The sequence below is a fragment of the Pinus tabuliformis genome, chromosome 7, assembly GCF_031772625.1.
Source record: "Pinus tabuliformis cultivar Carrire ecotype Pingquan chromosome 7, CPIR1, whole genome shotgun sequence".
NCBI classification, from domain to species: Eukaryota; Viridiplantae; Streptophyta; class Pinopsida; order Pinales; family Pinaceae; genus Pinus; species Pinus tabuliformis.
In genome coordinates, this window is record NC_142293.1 from 1,990,045,890 (window position 1) to 1,990,067,612 (window position 21,723).

The following is a 21,723-nucleotide window of genomic DNA, read 5'->3' on the forward strand; positions in this document are numbered from 1 at the left end:
CTTCTTACTCACTACACAATATCATGGCTGAAATAAGCTTCATCTGTCTATCGCTACATCTGCAAACTGCTTCAGAAATTCTACACTAGAGAAACATGCAGCTTTCAGGCTCTTATCCACACACTCGCTCCATCAACACAACTAGACCATCAACCATAGTCACAATGAGCTATCTCCAATATGTAGATTAACTCAAGTGCTCAACTCAATAATTACTCAGAACTAATGAGCATCAAAACTATGTTCATATGCTAGATTAGATCCAAATTCATCTCATTGACTCAATCAACCACTAACTCTACTAGCCCTTTTTATCTTTTCAACTTTAATCAACTTTTGTAGGTCCCACGAACTTTTCTGACCATAAATAGAAAAGTTTCAATCAAGGAGGTTGCCAAAATATAAAAACTAGCTAAACAATGCAAGGAATGCAGATCTTTCCTCGTGAAAATCCTTGGTCACTCCCATAACACAATCTTGCAAGTGATTGGACCTATAACTCCTCCCTTGAGCCTACCTCCATGCAACTAGAGCTCTCAAACCTCTCCCTTGACCCATCAATCATGCGAATGGGGCTAAAACTCTGTAAAAGCATACTTTTTTCATCCCAAAACCTCTACCACCTATGTGAACATCTGCTACAATGTTTGAACACCCCTTCAGGCCACTGAGATAAGTTTGCAACTGATGAATAGGCAAGGAACAAGTTAATGAAATGAAATAACTATTCTGCCAACTGTAGCACCAAGACCAACACCTTCAACTCCTCAAGCAGAAACCACAACATCTTTGACACCTGCAACAATATCTCCATCACCTATAGAAACAACTTCAACACCTACAATAACAACATTAAGGCATAAAACTACCTCCAACACTGGTGGAAGCACCTCCAACACAAGCAACCACATCTCACACATGTAGCATCAAATGTAATGTCTCCAAGACGTGTAGAGACATATGCAACATCTAGAGCAACACTCCAACCATCTGTAGTAGCATCATCTCCAATCTACATCACAACATCAACATCCATAGAAGAAATCCAATCCTCCTGCAGCATAACATCTCCAACCAAATCAACATGTTTGGAATCCATCTCCTGAACAACCAAAACATCATCTCCAAAAAGTCTTGTTATAGATGTGTTGACATCAATGCCAACTAACAAGACCATCACGAAACATCCATCACCAAACACTCATCACACATGAACATGATCAGTAACATCTCCAACACGTTAACATCAATGCCAACAAACTCCCCCTTTGGCATTGATTTCAACCTCAATACCACATGTAAGGCTGAAATCTAACCATCCAAATCTCCCCCCTTTGATATCAATGGAAAAGGGACATACAAGCACTGAAGTAAAATTCCAATAACATGTCGGATGAGAGAAGGAATCCCTCTATCATAATGAAAACCATGATGATACAAGAATGATGTAGACCAAAAACAATAACCTCAACTGCCAATCATGTCTTTATCCAAATCCATTCCAACTCTAAAGACTGAACATGCCCCCCCTAAGCATGTAATGGAGTTGCAATCATACACCATGCCTGCTGCAATGTGCCTCCTTACTAAGTGCAAAAGACTAATCCTCATGGACCATGACTCCAACTGACTTTGGACATGATATATAATACATTACAATAAAACATAATGCTTCATGGAGCAATTACATAGGACTCACATATGACTCCTCTACACCTATCACCAACCATGACCCTATGGACCCAAGTTACATCATGCCCCCAATGGAGTGGGGCTACATCAAAGATATATAAAGTAATACATGACTTGGACATCCATTGACCGATACATAGCTAATGATCAATCCATACTAGACACCATGGGTCACTACATGAGCAATGTGCCCAAAAGATGACATAATGAAAATACATGGTTTTTACAATTGCACGCAAAAGTAACATAAACTAACATGAGTACATGGTGACAATGAGCATTAACATATGATCAATATGGAAACAATAATGAAATAAAATACATGGCATCCACATCAAAACATAAAGACCTCCATGAGCAATAACATAATCTCTCAATTTGTATAGCAACATAGGGGCATCAAATCCACATCATCATGAGCCCATCAACAATCACCATAATCCACATGTGCATCAATCAAAAACTTCAACTAATAGAAGCAACATAGGAATATGTCATAGGTAGCAACAAATACATCCTCACCATCATGAGCCCATCAATCATCAACATAATGCCTCATATATAGCAGCAACAACAATAGCATTATGTTCAATCTCTTCATGAGGGCAAAGACGAAGCAACAAAATCCATCTTGCCAAAACATCATAGCAGCAACAAATAATTATCCTCATCTTAGGTGAAAAACATATCATCAATGCAGCATAAGAAATAAAACAATAAAATATCATCATCTCTCATCCATCAACATGCATCAAACTATCATGAGCAGCATCAATCATCTTGCTCATGTTTTATCTATCCAAAAACACATGAGAAACAACATATTCTCTCCATGCAACAGCAACACATGGCTCTTCCATCTAACACATCAACAACATGTATGGTTCCTCTATAAATTAAAAAAAAAGTAAGCAATAATATTTATTTCCATGGAAACAAACATATGCATAACAACACATGAATATGATCTAGCAGAATGATCATCATCAATATACCAACTATATCATGCAAGCATACCATACCGCAAAAAAATTAATGCCAAATTTGCCATGTAACCATACTATCTCATCCAACATGCAATTTGTGGTAGAAACAACAAAAATATTCCTGAAACACAATGCCAACACATTCCAAAACCATTTGGAAGCACAAATGCTCCCCTTGAATGTGTGATCCCCCATCACATCTATAAAATGCATGGCTCCCATATCATCATTAGCATCAACATAAACCAAAACATATAGCTGCTCCAAGATAATCAACATATATGCATGGTTTCTCCAACTAAAACAAACTAGAATAGAAATAGAACAAAATCCGAAAATAACACTTCAAACCTCATAGACTCCCCCTTAACACATGCATCTCTAAAAAATGTAGACTTGTCTTCTCATACACTTTTCCCATATGGTTGCACAAATAAGAATTTGCATGCAACTCATAATGCAACCATATGCTCCCCTTGAGACCATGCAGACCTCGGTTTTTGGTGGAAGATCGTTGCTGCTCTTTTCTCCTCCAAATTCTGATTTTTTTATCCTTCTTCTTATGCGGTTGGCTTTGCATATTCTCCTCTCTTTGGTTGGATCTTGTTGGACACCTAATCCTCTAAGGGTTGGTGTGGAATAAGAACAACCAAAGGGAGTCCAAGAGATCACTTGGAATATGAATCCAAGGGTCACTCCTATGTATTATAAATTTATATCATGTCAATAATAGATGTATTCTCATGCTTATCATTCATATTCTGTTGTTGCCATGTATGTGTTTAACATGGTATCAGAGCGGGTGTACTCCTGCCCTGCTCCAATTTGAGCCACTGGTATTGTGTCCTTTCTCTACATGTTAGTTTTGCCTGTCAGAACTGCACCTAAGTGCTCTGCCATTCCTCCACATAAAATTTTAGCATTTCTGCACTTCCTCATTGCTAAAGCCTTTCTGTGTTGCATCTTCCATACCTCCTGCTCTTATTTCAGAGATTCATCTTGTTTTTTATACAAATTCAAGGCATCATCGACATGATTATTTCTCTTACCTAACCTCACCGTGCCCTGCAAGATTATTCACACCTGCAATTATGGACGTTACTCTACCTGTTATTCTCTAGTCTAAAAATTAAATTTTGTGCCAGTTTTCTGCCATTCTGCCTGCTCATCAAAATCACAATCTTCCTGCATTTCCTTGCTATACATTACCATGGCATGTCTCTACTGGAGTCATTCTTTACTGTTTTAAGTTCCGTGGATTTGGTGATGCCATTATTTTGGCTAACTGTGTCATTCTTAGTAGCATTTGACATTCTGAGGATCAGAAATCCCTACGAGGCATAGCAGAGAAGTGAAGGATACCACTTCGTCCTTGAGATCATGGACATCAATAGTAGATTCGCCCTCTAGAAATCAGTAAAAAAAAATGGTCGAATCTTTCTCTGGTCTGCTTAATGATCTTCATCCACTCCTCTTGAATATAATGATGTTGAAGTGATAGGAAGATCAGCCTCATGTTGATCACGGTGTTGGAAACATTGTTATTGTGCCTGACATGATTCTTTAATGTACTGACTATTTACTTGATTTAAAACCTACAGAGGTCCATATCAATTGTGGCGATATAGGGAACTAATCCAGAGAAGAACCTTCCATGGTTTTATTCCTTCTTTAGCCTTTTTCAGACTCTTCCAACTTTCTTTTGAGATCTCGAAGAGCATCAACAACCTCTGGATTCATATTGTGCTCTAGCAGTTTGCCTTGCTTCGAATATGACCTTTGTTCTAGAAGCAGTTGTTCACACTCCATTTTTGAATCCTTAATCTCTGATATTAGTGCCTTGCAGCTCCATATGTATGCACCCTCTTTTTCAATCCAAGCATCTGTTGATGCATCTGTTGCAAATATGATGTCAACATTTACAAATGTTTCCTTGTGAGTTGGGAGATCTGACATCATGGCATCAAAGACCACCACAACTTTTACACCCTTGATTGCACTGAATACTATTAATTCATCAATAAGATTTTGATGAGCTATGTCGAGTCTTCCTTTAGAAAAATGTTTCTTCAACTTGGGCCAATAACCACATACATTATATCCATCTACAAGTAGAACAGGAACTGCCAGATCAAATCCCTGATTTGTATGGTAAAATGTCGTAGTAGGGTCCTCATATAGTTCATCATCACTTGGAAGCTCTTCCTTCTTTTTTATCTTCCTGCGATATCGAGTAACAGGCTTTGGACTCCCCACGTAATAATAGAGGCAATGGAGAAGCGGGAGAGACCCAAACCGTGGTTTCCAGTCTCGTAACCATGACCCAATTGCTTGTCTTCTTCATGGACGTGTGTCGCTTTGCTTGCTATCTAGTGCAGCTCACTGTCCCTGTATCGAAGTGAAAATACAAGTGCCAAAGAGTCTGCAATTCGAGCACGGTCCACCACTAAGGAGTGACGACTCAAAGCGTTAGTCACTCGAGCCCAGTATACTCGAGGTCATATGTTCGATTCACACCACGTAAAAGAAGTTGAAGAAAAAAAGGAAATAAGATTGGTCAGGAGTGGGCCTCCGAACGAGCTCTGGTGGTTTTGGCTATCATTTCCCCTGCTCATGCTGGCATTGTGGGTATCAACTATGGTTGCAAAGAAGACAAAGTATAACGTGGGAGAGATGGTACTGATGGATGCTTAGGAGACCTTATTTACAAATTAGTGTCTCAAAAGTTTGAAGATCTTGCAAAAGGAGAGCCTGCCTTGGTACAAAAATTTAGTAAATTATATGAAGACTTGATGGCTGGTTTCTACAATCTTGAAGATGAATATCGATAAGTTTATAACTATTAGTGGTGCTTGCTGCAGAAGTTTTATTTTCTAGTTATTTCCAAGAGCATACTGTTAATCTGGAGCAGCTTAATCTTTTGCACATCTGTATTTTTCGATGTAGGGTGATTTAAATTATTGAAAACAACCAACATATTTCTTGATGTGCCACAAGTTTTCTCATAGTGATTAATTTTGTAAAGAAAACAAGCCACTCTATTAATTTCCATTTTTCTCTAGCTTTAAAAAAGAAGAAGAAAAAGGCAGAGCTGCTTCAGTACTCTTTTGTTGTAAGTGAAAATGGATTTAATTAGTGAGGTATTAGATTTATTAAATACCTTGATACATTCCACTGCTGATGGGAAGGTAAACATCAACAAAGGCTCTCTCTTAGAAATTCAGACATGTCTACAATATGCACAAGAACAGATTGATTTTTTGCAGCTTGAATCACAACTACAACAAGAGGAGTTACAAAAGTATAGTCATGATTCTGAACTTGTTTCTGTTCAGAACAATTCTCCTTTTGAGTCAAAAATTGACTCCCATCAACATGCAGAAACTAATCAAGACAATAAAGTTGAGGTTGATTCAAGAGCAGATGTGAATGCAGATTTAGAAGTCCAACCTACACTTCCCAAGCCAATCATCAGACCTTGGGAAGAGCTTGTCCATAACAAGCGCAAAACCAGACTTGGATATGATAAGGAGGTTTCCTTTCACATTCTAGATTACTCAAAGCCCATCCAGTTTCAGAGTGTTGGATTCCTTCATGACAGTTCACCTTCAGCTGTTCCAGATTCTGCTCCTCTTCCAAAGCAACAACAATAGATTGTGAAATGCCAACACTGTGACTGAGTTGGCCATATGAAAGATCATTGTTTTGATCTTCATCCATGTAAGCACTGTCATAAAACCAATCATTCTTCAAACAGATGCTTTAGAAACAAACCTCCTGCAAGAACAAAGATTCATCTTGGATGGATCACTTCTTGGCAATGGGCTTCAACAACCAAGAAGATATTTCGCTCATACAATAGGATTTGTTCTCGAATATTGAACAATATTGTAGTTGAGTTTTCGCCATCATTTCACCTTGTATCTGATAGGGGGGAAATGATGGTCATCTACAAGATTCAAAGCCATATCAAGCAAACCTGAGCCACAACCTACCATACCAGATTCAAAGTTGTAGCCAGAGACAAAGATGCCCCTGAGCATGCCTTCAGTTGGGGACACTTCCTCTAGCAGAAGACTTCAGCTTCTTGCCAGTTTTGGAAGAGTTCCAGGAATTTCATTAAGCATTCCAGAGTTGGTAGTAATCCTTAAACCATCACATGTAAAGACATCCCTTTTTAGGTTGAGGTTATCCCTTTTATGTGGGTTGAGACCTCCCTTTCATGGTTGAAGGTTTCCCTCTTCAAAACATCAGGAGCACTTCCTCTAGCAGAAGACCCGAGCTTCATGCCAGACTTGGAAGAGTTTTGGGAACTGCACTAAGCATTCCAGTGTTGGTGGTCATCCTTAAACCACCTCCCTTGATACCAACATTTCAGAGAGCACATTCATCCTAGTGCTACCATGCATTTTTGCACGTTTTCTATTACATCTCTCTTCTTGGACTCATACATAACCCTTCGGATTAAGGGGGGAAATGTTGGACACCTAATCCTCTAAGGGTTGGTGTGGAAGCTGAACAACCAAAGGGAATCCAAGAGACCACTTGGAATATGAATCCAAGGGTCACTCCTATGTATTATACATGTATATCATGTCAATAATAGATGTATTCTCATGCTTATCATTCATATTCTATTGTTGCCATGTATGTGTTTAATAGATCTCCTGAAACACATGGGAAATTTTCCATCCTTGGCCTTATGGCCAATATTGTCACATGCAAAACATATGATGTGACCAAGGAATAGAGGAATAAGATGTTGTCTTCTATTTCCATAATTTCCATTCCTTGCATGTGCCCTGCAGTCAATAGCCCTATGGCCAAAACCATTGCATGAGAAGCAATAACGATAGAATGGACTATTATACTTGATGGATTGATATCTCCTTTGCATGCATGATTTATGTTGCTTCTCCTTTGGCTGCTCCTTTTGATGAGAGAGATTAATCTCTCATTTATGCAACATGTTGTTATGTGTCCACGAATTCCACAACTATAACACTTCCCAATTCTATTCTTCCCTTTTGATCTTCTTCTCTTGTTGTGCTGCTTCTTGCATGGCTCATGGATCTTATTATTTTTGCTGCAACTAGGTGCTCCAATAATTATTGATTTTCTGGTAGATTCTTGAGCACTAGTTTTGAGCCTCTCCAATTATCCTCTTGCAGAAATAGCTTCACCCTTCAATTTATGGAATTCATCCTCCAATTTCCTTTTTTTTAACCATGAGCCTTTGAATCTCTACTTCTAGCGCAATGATCTTGGATTACTCATCATCTTTGCAACTGATACTCGATCTATCACTACAATCACTAGTGTCATCATCTTCTTGTGAGGAGGATTGATTAGTTACTGCAATAAAAGTAGAATCCTTTGCATTTTTCTCCAATTCTGAAAAATGCAATTTTCCTCCAAGATACAAGTTCCAACCTATCCAACATTTCTTTGGCAGTCTCATAATGCTTCACATGCATGCTATCAGATTTTGAAATACTATTCAAAATAATCCTTTTAGCTAAATCATTAGATTTATATTTAACTCCATATTAAACTAATAGGAAAATATCTACATAAATGGGAAAAAAATATGATTCCAAATTGCAAATTTACCTTTATGAAGTATTGAAATACCTTGCTGATCCATTTTGGAAAATTTGCAAAAATTTTGCCAAAATCTCCAAGATCCACTCTCCAACGATCAAGCTGCAATCGAGAGCCCCACTCTAATACCAATTGTTGGAAACTAGATCACTACTGGGGGGGTGAATTAGTAGTGTGGCACTTTAAAACTAGTTCTCCAATTATTTAATCTTTAAACATGCATAAACTGAAACATATAATTAGAGATTAGAGCATCATAAATAAACCTGCAACCATAAAAAGGAATCACACAATAAACCCAAGGTGTCTAGTGGAAAACCCTTCCCCGAGAAAAAAACCACCTTGCCTTTGCTGCGCTGCTCAATTCTTTTATTATTTTGTTTAGAAAATTATACATGGATAAGCTCACTCCCATGAGCCGAAAGACTTGACTTCTTTCACATTATGTTGGAAATATCAGACATGAAATTGTTTCTCTCACGGATCTATGAACTACCATTCACTGAAGACCACCATGATCAATGATATCTTGCTCGACTACTCCTAAACTAAACATTCAACTCTATAGAATCTGATCTGCTAGTCACCACCATGGCCAATGAGTCTTGCCTAGTTTCTGTCGAACTATCCAACCACCATTGGATGGAAAAATATCTTCCATCTACTGAATCTGCCAATCATTGTATACTCAAAGCCTCCATGCCTTCACTTCCTCCATGCGAGCCTCGTTTCATATATTTTCATACTGGACTCTGAAAAATTGCTCAACATGAGCATTGTAGCAACATAGCATCAAAGCACAATCAAAATCAAATCACCAAACTCCAAATACTATGCATGCAACAATATCGTCTTAACAAAACACTACACCAATCAACACTTCATCTTCCCATGCACTACACAATATCATGGCTTAAATAAGCTTCAACTATCTGTTGCTACATCTGCAAACTACTTTAGAAATTCTGCACTAGAGAAACATGCAGCTTGCAGGCTCTTCTCCACACACTCACTCCATCAACACAACTAGACAATCAACCATACTAACAATGAGCTATCTCCAATATGTAGATGAACTCAAGTGCTCAACTCAATAATTACTCAGAACTACTGAGCATCACAACTCTGTTCATATGCTAGATTAGATCCAGATTCATCTCATTGACTCAATCAACCACTAACTCCACTAGCCTTTTTTATCTTTTCAACTTTAATCAACTTCTGGAGGTCCCACGAAATTTTCTGACCATAAATCGAAAAGTTCTGATCAAGGAGGTTGCCAAAACATAAAAATTAGCTAAACAACGCGAGGAATGCAAATATTTTCTCGTGAAAATCCCTGGTCACTCCCATAACACAGCCTTGCAAGTGACTAGAGCTATAACTGCTCCCTTGAGCCTGCCTCCATGCAACTAGAGCTCTCCAATCGCTGCCTTGATCCATCATGCATGCGACTAGGGCTAAAACTCAGTAAAAGCATAAGTTTTTCATCCTAGAACCTGTACCACCTGTGGGACCATCTCCTACAATGTTTGAACACTTCTCCAAGCAACTTCAATAAGTCTGCAATTGATGAATAAGCAAGGAACAAGTCAATGACATGAAATACCTATTCTGACAACTATAGCACCAAGACTAACACCTTCAGCTCCTCAAGTAGCAACCACAACATCTTTGAGACCTGCAACAATATCTCCATCACCTATAGCAACAACCTCAACACCTAGAGTAGCAGCATTAAGGCACATAACTACCTCTAACACTGGTGGAAGTACCTCCAACACAAGAAGCTGCATCTCACACATGTAGCATCAAATGTAATGTCTCCAAGTCATGTAGAGACATATGCAACATCTAGAGCATCACTCCAACCACCTGCAGTAGCATCATCTCCAATCTACATCACAACATCAACATCCATAGCAGCAATCCAATCCTCCTGCAGCATAACATCTCCAACCAACTCAACATGTCTAGATTCCATCTCCTCAGTAGCCAAAATATCATCTCCACAAAGTCTAGTCATAGATATGTTGACATCAATGCCAACTAACAATACCATCACCAAACAGTCATCACACATGCATATGACCAGCAACATCTCCAACGTGTTGACATTAATGCCAACACTACAATGCCAACAACCTCCCCCTTTGTCATTGATGTCAACCTCAATAGGACATGTGAGGCTGAACTCTAACCATCCAAATCTCTCCCCCTTTGATATCAGTGGCAAAGGGGCATACAAGCACTGAAGTAAAATGCCAATAATGTTCCAGATGAGAGAATAACTCCCTCTATCATAATCAACACCATGATGATACAAGAATGATGTAGACCAAAAATAGTAACCTCGGTTGCCAATCATGTCTCTATCCAAATCCATTCCAAATCTAAAGATTCAACATGCCCCCCCAAGCATGTAATGGAGTTGAAATAATACACTCTGCTTGCTACAATGAGCCTCCTTGCGAAGTGCAAGATACTATTCCTCATGGACCATGACTCCAACTGACTTTGGACATGATATACAATACATTACAATACAACATAATTCTTTAGGGAGCAAGTACATAGGAATCACATATGACTCCTTTTCACCTATCACCAACCATGACTCTATGGACCCAATTTTACATCATGCACCAAATGGAGTGGGTCTACATCAACGATATACAAAGTAATACATGAATTAGATATCCATTGAATGATACATAGCTAATGATCAATCCATACTAGACACCATGCTTCACTCCATGAGAAATGTGCCAAAAATATGACATAATGTCAATACATGGTTTTTACAATTGCACACAAAAGTGCTCTCAACAAAACATGCCCAAAACATAAAGTAACATGAGTACATGGTGACAATGAGCATTAACATATGCTCAATATGGCAACAATAATGAAATACAATACATGGCATCCACATCAAAACATAAAGACCTCCATGAGAAATAACATAATATCTCAATGTGTAGTAGCAACATAGGGTCATCAAATCCACATCATCATGAGCCCATCAACCATCACCATACTCCACATGTGCATCAATTAGAAACGTCAACTAATAGTAAAAACATAGGAATATTTCGTGGGTAGCAACAAATACATCCTCATCATCATGAGCCCATCAATCATCAACGTAATGCATCATATATAGCAGCAACAAAAATAGCATTATGTGCAATCTCTTCATGAGTGAAAATACCGAGGAACAAAATTCATCATGCCAAAACATCATAGCAACAACAAATACTTATCCTCATTATATGTGAGCAACATATCATCAATGAGACATAAGCAATAAAACAACAAAATATCATCATCTCTCATCCATCAGCATGCATCAAACTATCATGAGCAACATCAATCATCTTCCTCATGTTTTATCCATCCAAAAACGCAAGAGAAACAACATATTTTCTCCATGAAACAACAACACATGACTCATCCATCTAACACATATCAACAACATGCATGGTTCATCTAGAAATAAAAAAATAAGCAATAATATGCATGATCTAGATAAAGTATCCCCAACACATCATGTGATTTCCATGGCAACAAACATATGCATAACAACATAGGAATATGATCTAGCAGAATGATCATCATCAATATACCAACTATGTCATGCAAGCATACCATTCTACAACAAAATTAATGCCAAATTCACCATACAACCATACTATCTCATCCAACATGCAATGTGTGGTAGCAACAACAAAAATATTCCTGAAACACAATGCCAACACATTCCAAAACCATTTGGAAGCACAAATGCTCCCCCTGAATGTGTGATCCCTCATCACACCTAGACAATGCATGGATGCCATATCATCATTAGCATCAACATAAACCAAAACATATAGTTGCTCCAAGATAATCAATAGATATACATGGTTGCTCCAACTAAAACAAACTGGAATATAAATAGAACAAAATCTAAAAATAACACTTCAAACTTCACAAACTCCCCATGCACATATGCATCTCTAAAACATGTAGGCTTGTCTTCTCATACAATTTTCCCATATGGTTGCACAAATAAGAATTTGCATGCAACTCATAATGCAACCATATGCTCCCCTTGAGACCATGCAGGCCTCAGTTTTTGGTGGAAGATCCTTATTGCTCTTTTCTCCCCCAAAATCTCATCTGTTGATTGTTCTTCTTCTTATACAGTTGGATTTGCATATTCTCCTCTCTCTAGGTGGATCCCCTGAAACACAAGGGAAATTTTCCATCCTTGGCCTTATGGCCAATATTGTCACATACAAAACATGTAATGTGACCAAGCAATAGAGGAACACGTTGTTGTCTTCTATTTGTGTAATTTACATTCCTTGCATGTGCCCTACAGTCAATAGCCCTATGGCCAAAATCATTGCATGAGAAGCAATAGCGATAGACTGGACTATTATACCTAATGGATCGATATCTCCTTTGCATGCATGCTTGACGTTGCTTCTCCTTTGGTTTCTCCTTTTGATGAGAGAGATTAATCTCTCCATTTATGCAACGTGATGCTTTGTGTCCACAAATTCCACAACTATATCACTTCCCAATTCTATTCTTCCTTTTTGATCTTCTTCTCTTGTTTTTTTTGCTTCTTGCATGACTCATGGATCTTATTATTTTTGTTGCAACTAGGTGCTCCAATAATTATTGATTTTCTTGTAGATGCTTGAGCACTAGTTTTGAGCCTCTCCAATTATCCTCTTGCAAAAATTGCTTCACCCTTCAATTTATGGAATTCATCCTCCAATTTCATTTCTTGTTTTTAACCATGAGGCTTTGAACCTCTGCTTCTAGTGCAATGATCTTGGATTACTCATCATATTTGCAACTGAGACTCGATCTATCACTACAATCACTAGTGTCATCATCTTCTTGTGAGGAGGATTGATTAGTTACTGCAATAAAATTAGAATCCTTTGCATTTTTCTCCAATTATGAAAAATGCAATTTTCCTCCAAGATACAAGTTCTCCAACCTATCCAACATTTCTTTGGCTGTATCACAATGCTTCACATGCATGCTATCAGATTTTGAAATTGTATTCAAAATAATCCTTTTAGCTAATCATTTGATTTATCTTTAACTCCATATTCAATTGATAGCGAAATATCTACATCAATGGACAAAAATTATGATTCCAAATTCACTCTCCAAATTGCAAATTTACCTTTATGAAGTGTTGAAATACCTTTTTGATCCCTTTCAGAAAATTTGCAATTTTTTTTCCAAAATCTCCAAGATCCACTCTCTAGCGATCAAGCTGCAATCGAGAGCCCTGCTCTGATACCAATTGTTGGAAACTAGATCATTACTGAGAGGGGGTGGGGATGAATCAATAATGTGGCACTTTAAAACTATTTCTCCAATTATTCAATATTTAAACATGCATAAAATGAAACATATAATTAGAGATTAGAGCACCATAAATAAAATTGCAACCATAAAAAGAAATCACACAATAGACACGAGATTCCCAGTGGAAAACCCTTCCCTGGGAAAAAAACCACCCTGCTTCTCCTGCGCTGGTCAATTCTTTTATTAATTTGTTAAGAAAATTATACATGGATAAGTTCACTCCCATGAGTCAGAAGACATGACTTCTTTCACATTATGCTAGAAATATTAGACATGAAATTATTTCTCTAATGGATCTATGAACTACCATTCACTGAAGGCCACCATGATCAATGATCCTCGCCCGGTTACTCCTAAACTAAACATTCAACTCTATAGAATCTGCTCTGTTGGTCACCACCATACCTAATGAGTCTTGCCCAGTTTTTGCCGAACTATCCAACCACCATTGGATGGACAATTATCTTCCATCTACTGAATCTTCCAATCATTATATACTCAAAGCCTTCATGCCAATTTCCTGCATGCGGGCCTCGTTTCATATATTTTCAGACTGGACTCTGAAAACTTGCTCAACATGAGCATTGCAACAACATAGCATCAAATCACAATCAAAATCAAATCACCAAACTCAAAATACTACACATGCGACAATCTCGTCTCAACAAAACACCACACCAATCAACACTTCATCTTCTCACACACTACACAATATCATGGCTTAAATAAGCTTCAACTATCTGCTGCTACATCTGCAAACTGCTTTATAAATTCTTCACTATAGAAACATGTAGCTTGTAGGCTCTTCTCCACACACTCACTCCATCAACACAACTAGACCATCATTCATACTCACAATGACCTATCTGCAATATGTAGATGAACTCAAGTGCTCAACTCAATAAGTACTCAAAACTAATAAGCATCACAACTATGTTCATATGCTAGATTAGATCCAGATTCATCTCATTGACTCAATCAACCACTAACTCCACTAGAATTTTTTAATCTTTTCAACTTTAATCAAATTATGGAGGTCCCACGAACTTTTCTGAGAATAAATCGAAAAGTTATAAACAAGGAGGTCGCCAAAACATAAAAAATTAGCTAAACAACGCGATGAATGCAAATATTTTCTTGTGAAAATCCATGGTTGCTCCCATAACATAGTCTTGCAAGTGACTAGAGCTATAATTGCTCCCTTGGGCCTACCTCCATGTAACTGGAGCTCTCAAACTGTTGCGTGATCCATCATGCATGCGACTAGGGCTAAAACTCAGTAAAAGCATAAGTTTTTCATCCCAGAACCTGTACCACCTGTGGGACCATCTCCTACAATGTCTGAACACTCCTCCAAGAAACTTAGATAAGTCTGCAATTGATGAATAAGTAAGGAACAAGTCAATGACATGAAATACCTATTCTGACAACTGCAGAAACAAAACCAACACCTTTAGCTCCTCAAGCAGCAACCTCAACATCTTTGAGACCTGTAACAATATCTCCATCACCTAAGCAACAACCTCAACACCTAGAGTAGCAGCATTAAGGTATATAACTGCCTCTAACACTAGTGGAAGCACCTCCAACACAAGAAGCTACATCTCACACATGTTACATCAAAGGTAATGCCTCCAAGTCATGTACAGACATATGCAACTGATGAGCCTAGGTATTGCAACAAGAATGTTGCAACTACCAAGGCTACCGACTTTAATTATCATCCCGGGTTTCGTACAAACTTAAGAGGTATTGAAAGTATATGTGTAGCATACAATGTGTCCTTCCTTTTCTGTTATGATGTAATGGAGTGCATGTACTGAAGTCAAATCCTAAACTAATTGTAGAAAATGAAATGTTCGAAATGGAATCTTAACCTATTGAGAGAAAGAAAGTACAAGGAAAGAGGATGAAATAAAATGCTAAAACACACCATTTTCTAACTAACTTCTAAGAGGAATTGCTTCAAAATAATGCTAAGTTAACATGTATGCAATCCTACTATCCTAAGCATGCAGGTTCAAACCATCAAACCTTCTACTATTATGCATGTAAATGAATAAAATAAATCTGTTTTTCTTTTTGTCTTTTTTCATGTGAGAGTGTGAAATATAATCTCTTTTGGTGATGTGGCAAGTGGCTTGGAGATGATTGTGGATGGTTGGAAGGCTTGGTCCCTCAATTCGACCTCAAAATAGGCCACTACAGGAAAACCTACAAGATGTACTAAAAACCTATAGGATTCCCTGTATCTCTACAGGATACAGTCGAGAGAAAAATGATGGGTGTTGGAGGTGATGGAAGGCTTAGGGAAGGTGGTTGGTGGATGGAATGGAGTGAGAAAATTCCTAGGATCACTGAGAACTCAAAACCAAAGTTGGGAGATGGATGGATTTGCTCAAAAAGCTTGGAGAAGTTTCCTTGTGAAATGATGAAATTGGTGAGGGTTTAATGACCAAGAAAATAAAATCCAAATTGGATGGGACAATTTTTTTTATTAACTAGGATGTCTTAGGTCCCTATTCCAAGTGGAATCACTCAAAAAGACCTCTGTTAACCCATGCAAAAAAATAAAAAAAAAACATTACTAGTCAAAAATCTAGAAATTCGAGAACTAGTGAGCTAGTAAATCTAAAAAATGCCTAACCAAATCAAGTGAAAATGCAATGGGGTAATTTTTGTTATGAACTAGATTTTTTTTGTGATCTAATTGAAGTGGAATAAATTTGATTGAATCTCATTAGCACGCTCTAAAAATTATCATAAATTTATTGTTCTTTACTAAAAAGGAGGTCCAACAATCTAGATTTGGGAATAAGAAGACTAATCCAAGCAGCTCAATGATTACTATGAACTTCCAAAGATTTTCCAAGGATGAAATAATGCTTGTGATCCTGCAAAATAACTTACATCAACCATTTAACTCAATCCTACAACAAGAAATCATTAATACTAAATGTAGAAATAGAAAGAAATAAAAACAAGAGATGCAGGTGAATAAGCAGTGAAAAAAAGGAAATAAAATGATACAAAAGCGCTCTGAGGCTCTTGAGATGGCCAAGCCCAAGGAAAATAAGAGACCTATGGAGGAGAACAAGATTTAGAAACTGAACATGACACCAATCTTCATTATTTTCATCAATAGAATTACATACCTGCAAGAAAATACAATGGAGCTGCAAAAATACATGCTCTCTCCACAATAACGCTAATGAAAATCTATCCCTAGAGGAAAATTTGACTTGGTACTTATAAAAAATGACTAGGAATAATGCCCCATGAATGGAGGAAGCTTTCCCCACCAAAATCCCTTGATTAGTGGATCTGGTCCCTTAATTAGTGGATCTGGTCCCTTGATTAGTGCAACATATTCCTAGATTTTCTCAATCATTGGAGTTCCACAATCTGTACCATAATTCCATAATATCTTGTTGATTTATTATTGATCCTCCAGTAGTAGAGAACAAGTCCCTAAATTATCTCCTCCTCCAAATCTTCATAATTTGCCCAATATTCTCATAATATTCCACAAAAATAAATAATATTAGGCACAAATATGCAATTATTCATAAACCTTCCTAATGAATATATTAAAGTTGAAAATACATTATCTAATGTAGAAAGAGAGGTTTAATGTGTTGAAGGATGGTCATAGGCCTTAATTTATGTTTTAATTTAGAGGCATGGACCTTAATTTATGTCTAATTTAGAGGCCCATCAACAACATCTTGAGCATCACTTCAACCACCTATAGTAGCATCATCTCCAATATACATCACACCATCAACATCCATAGCAGTAATCCAATCCTCCTGTAGTATAACATCTCCAACCAACTCAACATGTTTGGAATCCATCTCCTCGGTAGCCAAAATATCATCTCCATAAAGTCTAGTCATAGATATGTTGACATCAATGCCAACTAACAAGACCATCACCAAACACTCATCACACATGCATATGAACAACAACATCTCCAACCTATTGACATTAATGCCAACACTACAATGCCAACAAACTCCCCCTTTGGCATTGATGTCAACCTTAATACGACATGTGAGGTTGAACTCTAACCATCCAAATCTCTCCCAGTTTGATATCAATGGAAAGGAACATACAAGCACTAAAGTAAAAATCCCAATAATGTGCCAGATGAGAGAAGAACTCCCTCTATGATAATCAACACCATGCTGATACAAGAAAGATGTAGACCAAAAACAGTAACCTCTGTTGGTAATCATGTCTCTATCCAAATCCATTCCAACTCTAAAGACTGAACATGCTCCCCCTAAGCATGTAATGGAGTTTCAATAATACACTGTGCCTGCTGTAATGAGCCTCCTTGCTAAGTGCAAGAGACTACTCCTCATGGACCATGACTCCAACTGAATTTGGACACGATATACAATACATTACAATACAACATAATGCTTCAGGGAGAAAGTACATAGGACTCACATATGACTCCTCTACACCTATCACCAACCATGACTTTATGGACCCAATTTCACATCATTCACCTAATGGAGTGGGGCTACATCGACGATATACAAAGTAATACATGACTTGGACATCCATTGACCGATACATAGCTAATGATCAATCCATACTAGACACCATGATTCACTCCATGAGCAATGTTCCCAAAAGATGAAATAATGACAATACATGGTTTTTATAATTGCACACAAAAGTGCTCTCATCAAAACATGCCCAAAACATAAACTAACATGAGTACATGGCGAAAGTGAGCATTAACATATGCAGAATATGGCAACAATAATGAAATACAATACATGGCATCCACATCAAAACATAAAGACCTCCATGAGAAATAACATAATATCTCACAGTGTAGTAGCAACATAGGGTCATCAAATCCACATCATCATGAGCCCATCAACCATCACCATAATCCACATGCGCATCAATTAGAAACGTCAACTAATAGCAACAACATAGGAATATGTCATAGGCAACAACAAATACATCCTCATCATCATGAGCCCATCAATCATCAACATAATGCATCATATATAGTAGCACCAAAAATAGATTTATGTGAAATCTTTTCATGAGTGCAAAGACCGAGGAACAAAATCCATCATGCCAAAACATCATAACAACAACAAATAATTATCCTCATCATAGGTGATCAACATATCATCAATGAGGCATAAGCAATAAAACAACAAAATATCATCATCTCTCATCCATCAGCATGCATCAAACTATCATGAGCAGCATCAATCATCTTCTTCATGTTTTATCCATCCAAAAACACATGAGCAACAACATATTCTCTCCATGAAACAACAACACATGACTTATCCATCTAACACATATCAACAACGTGTATGGTTCATCTAGAAATAAAAAATAAGCAATAATATGCATGATCTAGATAAAGTATCCCCAACACATCATGTGATTTCCATGGCAACAAACATATGCATAAAAACACATGAATATGATCTCGAAGAATGATAATCATCAATATACCAACTATGTCATGCAAGCATACCATCTTGCAACAAAATTAATGCCAAATTCGACATGCAACCATACTATCTCATCCAACATGCAATGTGTGGTAGCAACAACAGAAATATTCTTGAAATACAATGCCAACACGGTCCAAAACCATTTGGAAGCACAAATGATTCCCCTGAATGTGCGATCCCCGATCACACCTAGACAATGCATGGTTGCCATATCATCATTAGCATCAACATAAACCAAAACATATAGCTGCTACAAGTTAATCAACAAATATACATGGCTGCTCCAACTAAAACAAACTTGAATATAAATAGAACAAAATATGAAAATAACACTTCAAACCTCACAGACTCCCCCTAAACACATGCATCTCTAAAACGTGTAGACTTGTCTTCTCATGCACTTTTCCCATATGGATGCAAAAATAAGAATTTGCATGCAACTCATAATGCAACCATATGCTCCCCTTGAGACCATGCAGGCCTCAGTTTTTTGTGGAAGATCCTTGCTACTATTTTCTCCTCCAAAATATCATCTGTTGATTGTTCTTCTTCTTATGCGATTGCCTTTGCATATTCTCCTCTCTCTGGTTGGATCTCCTGAAACACATGGGATATTTTCCATCCTTGGCCTTATGGAAAATATTGTTACATACAAAACATCTAATGTGACCAAGGAATAGAGGAGTAAGTTGTTGTCTTCTATTTGGGTAATTTTCATTCCTTGCATGTGCCTTGCAGTCAATAGCCCTATGGAAAAAATCATTGCATGAGAAGCAATAGCGATAGAATGGACTATTATACCTGATGGATCGATATCTCCTTTGCATGCATGCTTGGCGTTGCTTCTCCTTTGGCTGCTCCTTTTGATGAGAGAGATTAATCTCTCCATTTATGAATCATGCTGCTTTGTGTCCACAGATTCCACAACTATATCACTTCCTAATTCTATTCTTCCTTTTTGATCTTCTTCTCTTGTTTTGCTGCTTCTTGCATGGCTCATGGATCTTATTATTTTTTCTGCAACTAGGTGCTCCAATAATTACTGATTTTCTTGTAGATGCTTGAGAACTAGTTTTGAGCCTCTCCAATTATCCTCTTGCAAAAATTGCTTCACCCTTCAATTTATGGAATTCATCCTCCAATCGCTTGTTTTTAACCACGATCCTTTGAACCTCTTCTTCTAGTGCGATGCTCTTGGATTACTCATCATATTTGCAACTGATGCTCGATCTATCACTACAATCACTAGTGTCATCATCTTCTTGTGAGGAGGATTGATTAGTTACTGCAATAAAATTAGAATCTTTTGCATTTTTCTCCAATTATGAAAAATGCAATTTTCCTCCAAGATACAAGTTCTCCAACCTATCCAACATTTCTTTGGCAGTGTCACAATGCTTCACATGCATGCTATCAGATTTTGAAATACTATTCAAAATAATCCTTTTAGCTAAATCATTTGATTTATCTTTAACTCCATATTCAATTGATAGAAAAATATCTACATCAATGGATAAAAAATATGATTCCAAATTCACTCTCCAAATTGCAAATTTACCTTTATGAAGTATTGGAATACCTTGTTGATCCATTTTGGAAAATTTTAAAAAATTCTCCCAAAATATTCAGGATCGACTCTCCATCAATCAAGCTGTAATCGAGAGCCCCGCTCTGATACCAATTGTTGGAACTATATCACTACTAAGGGGGGGAGGGGTGAATCAGTAATGTGGCACTTTTAAAAATTTTCTCCAATTATTTAATCTTTAAAAATGCATAAACTGAAACATATAATCAGCGATTAGAGCACCATAAATAAACATGCAACCATAAAAAGAAATCACACAATAGACACAAGATGTATTTTGGAAAAACCTTGCCAGGGAAAAAAACCACCCTGTTTCTGCTACACTGATCAATTCTTTTATTAATTTGTTAAACAAATTATACATGGATAATATCACTCCCACGAGCTGGAAGACTTAAATTCTTTCACAGTATGTTGGAAATATCAGACATGAAATTGTTTCTCTCATGGATCTACGGACTACCATTCACTGAAGGCCGCCATGATCAATGATCCTCGCCCAACAACTCCTAAACTAAACATTCGACTCTATAGAATCTAATTTGCTGGTCACCATGATGCCCAATGAGTCTCACCTAGTTTCTTCCAAACTATCCAACCACCATTGGATGGAGGAATATCTTCCATCTACTGAATCTGCCAATCATTGTATATGCAAAGCCTCCATGCCTTCATTTCCTCCATGCAGGCCTCATTTCATATATTTTTAGACTGGACTTTGAAAACTTGCTCAACATGATCATTGCAACAACATAGCGTCAAAGCACAATCGAAATCAAATCACCAAACTCCAAATACTACACATGCAAAAATCCCGTCTAAAAAAAAAACTACACCAATCAACACTTCATATTCTCACTCAATACACAATATTATGGCTTAAATAAGTTTCAGCTATCTGCTGCTACATTTGCAAACTGCTTCATAAATTTTGCACTAGAGAAACATGCATCTTGCAGGCTCTTCT

General features: G+C 37.4%; 1 protein-coding gene across 1 annotated transcript; it reads right to left on the bottom strand.

Annotated features, from left to right (window-relative positions):
* Positions 1 to 4,349: 4,349 nt before the first annotated feature.
* On the bottom strand, positions 4,350 to 10,598 carry LOC149256445 (uncharacterized). Its single transcript, XM_089455372.1, has 4 exons — positions 10,529 to 10,598; positions 10,189 to 10,331; positions 9,964 to 10,072; positions 4,350 to 4,987 (listed from the first exon to the last, which is right to left on the bottom strand). The coding sequence occupies exons 1-4, from the start codon at positions 10,596 to 10,598 to the stop codon at positions 4,350 to 4,352; spliced, it is 960 nt and encodes a 319-aa protein (XP_089311498.1).
* Between the last annotated feature and the right edge of the window lie 11,125 nt (positions 10,599 to 21,723).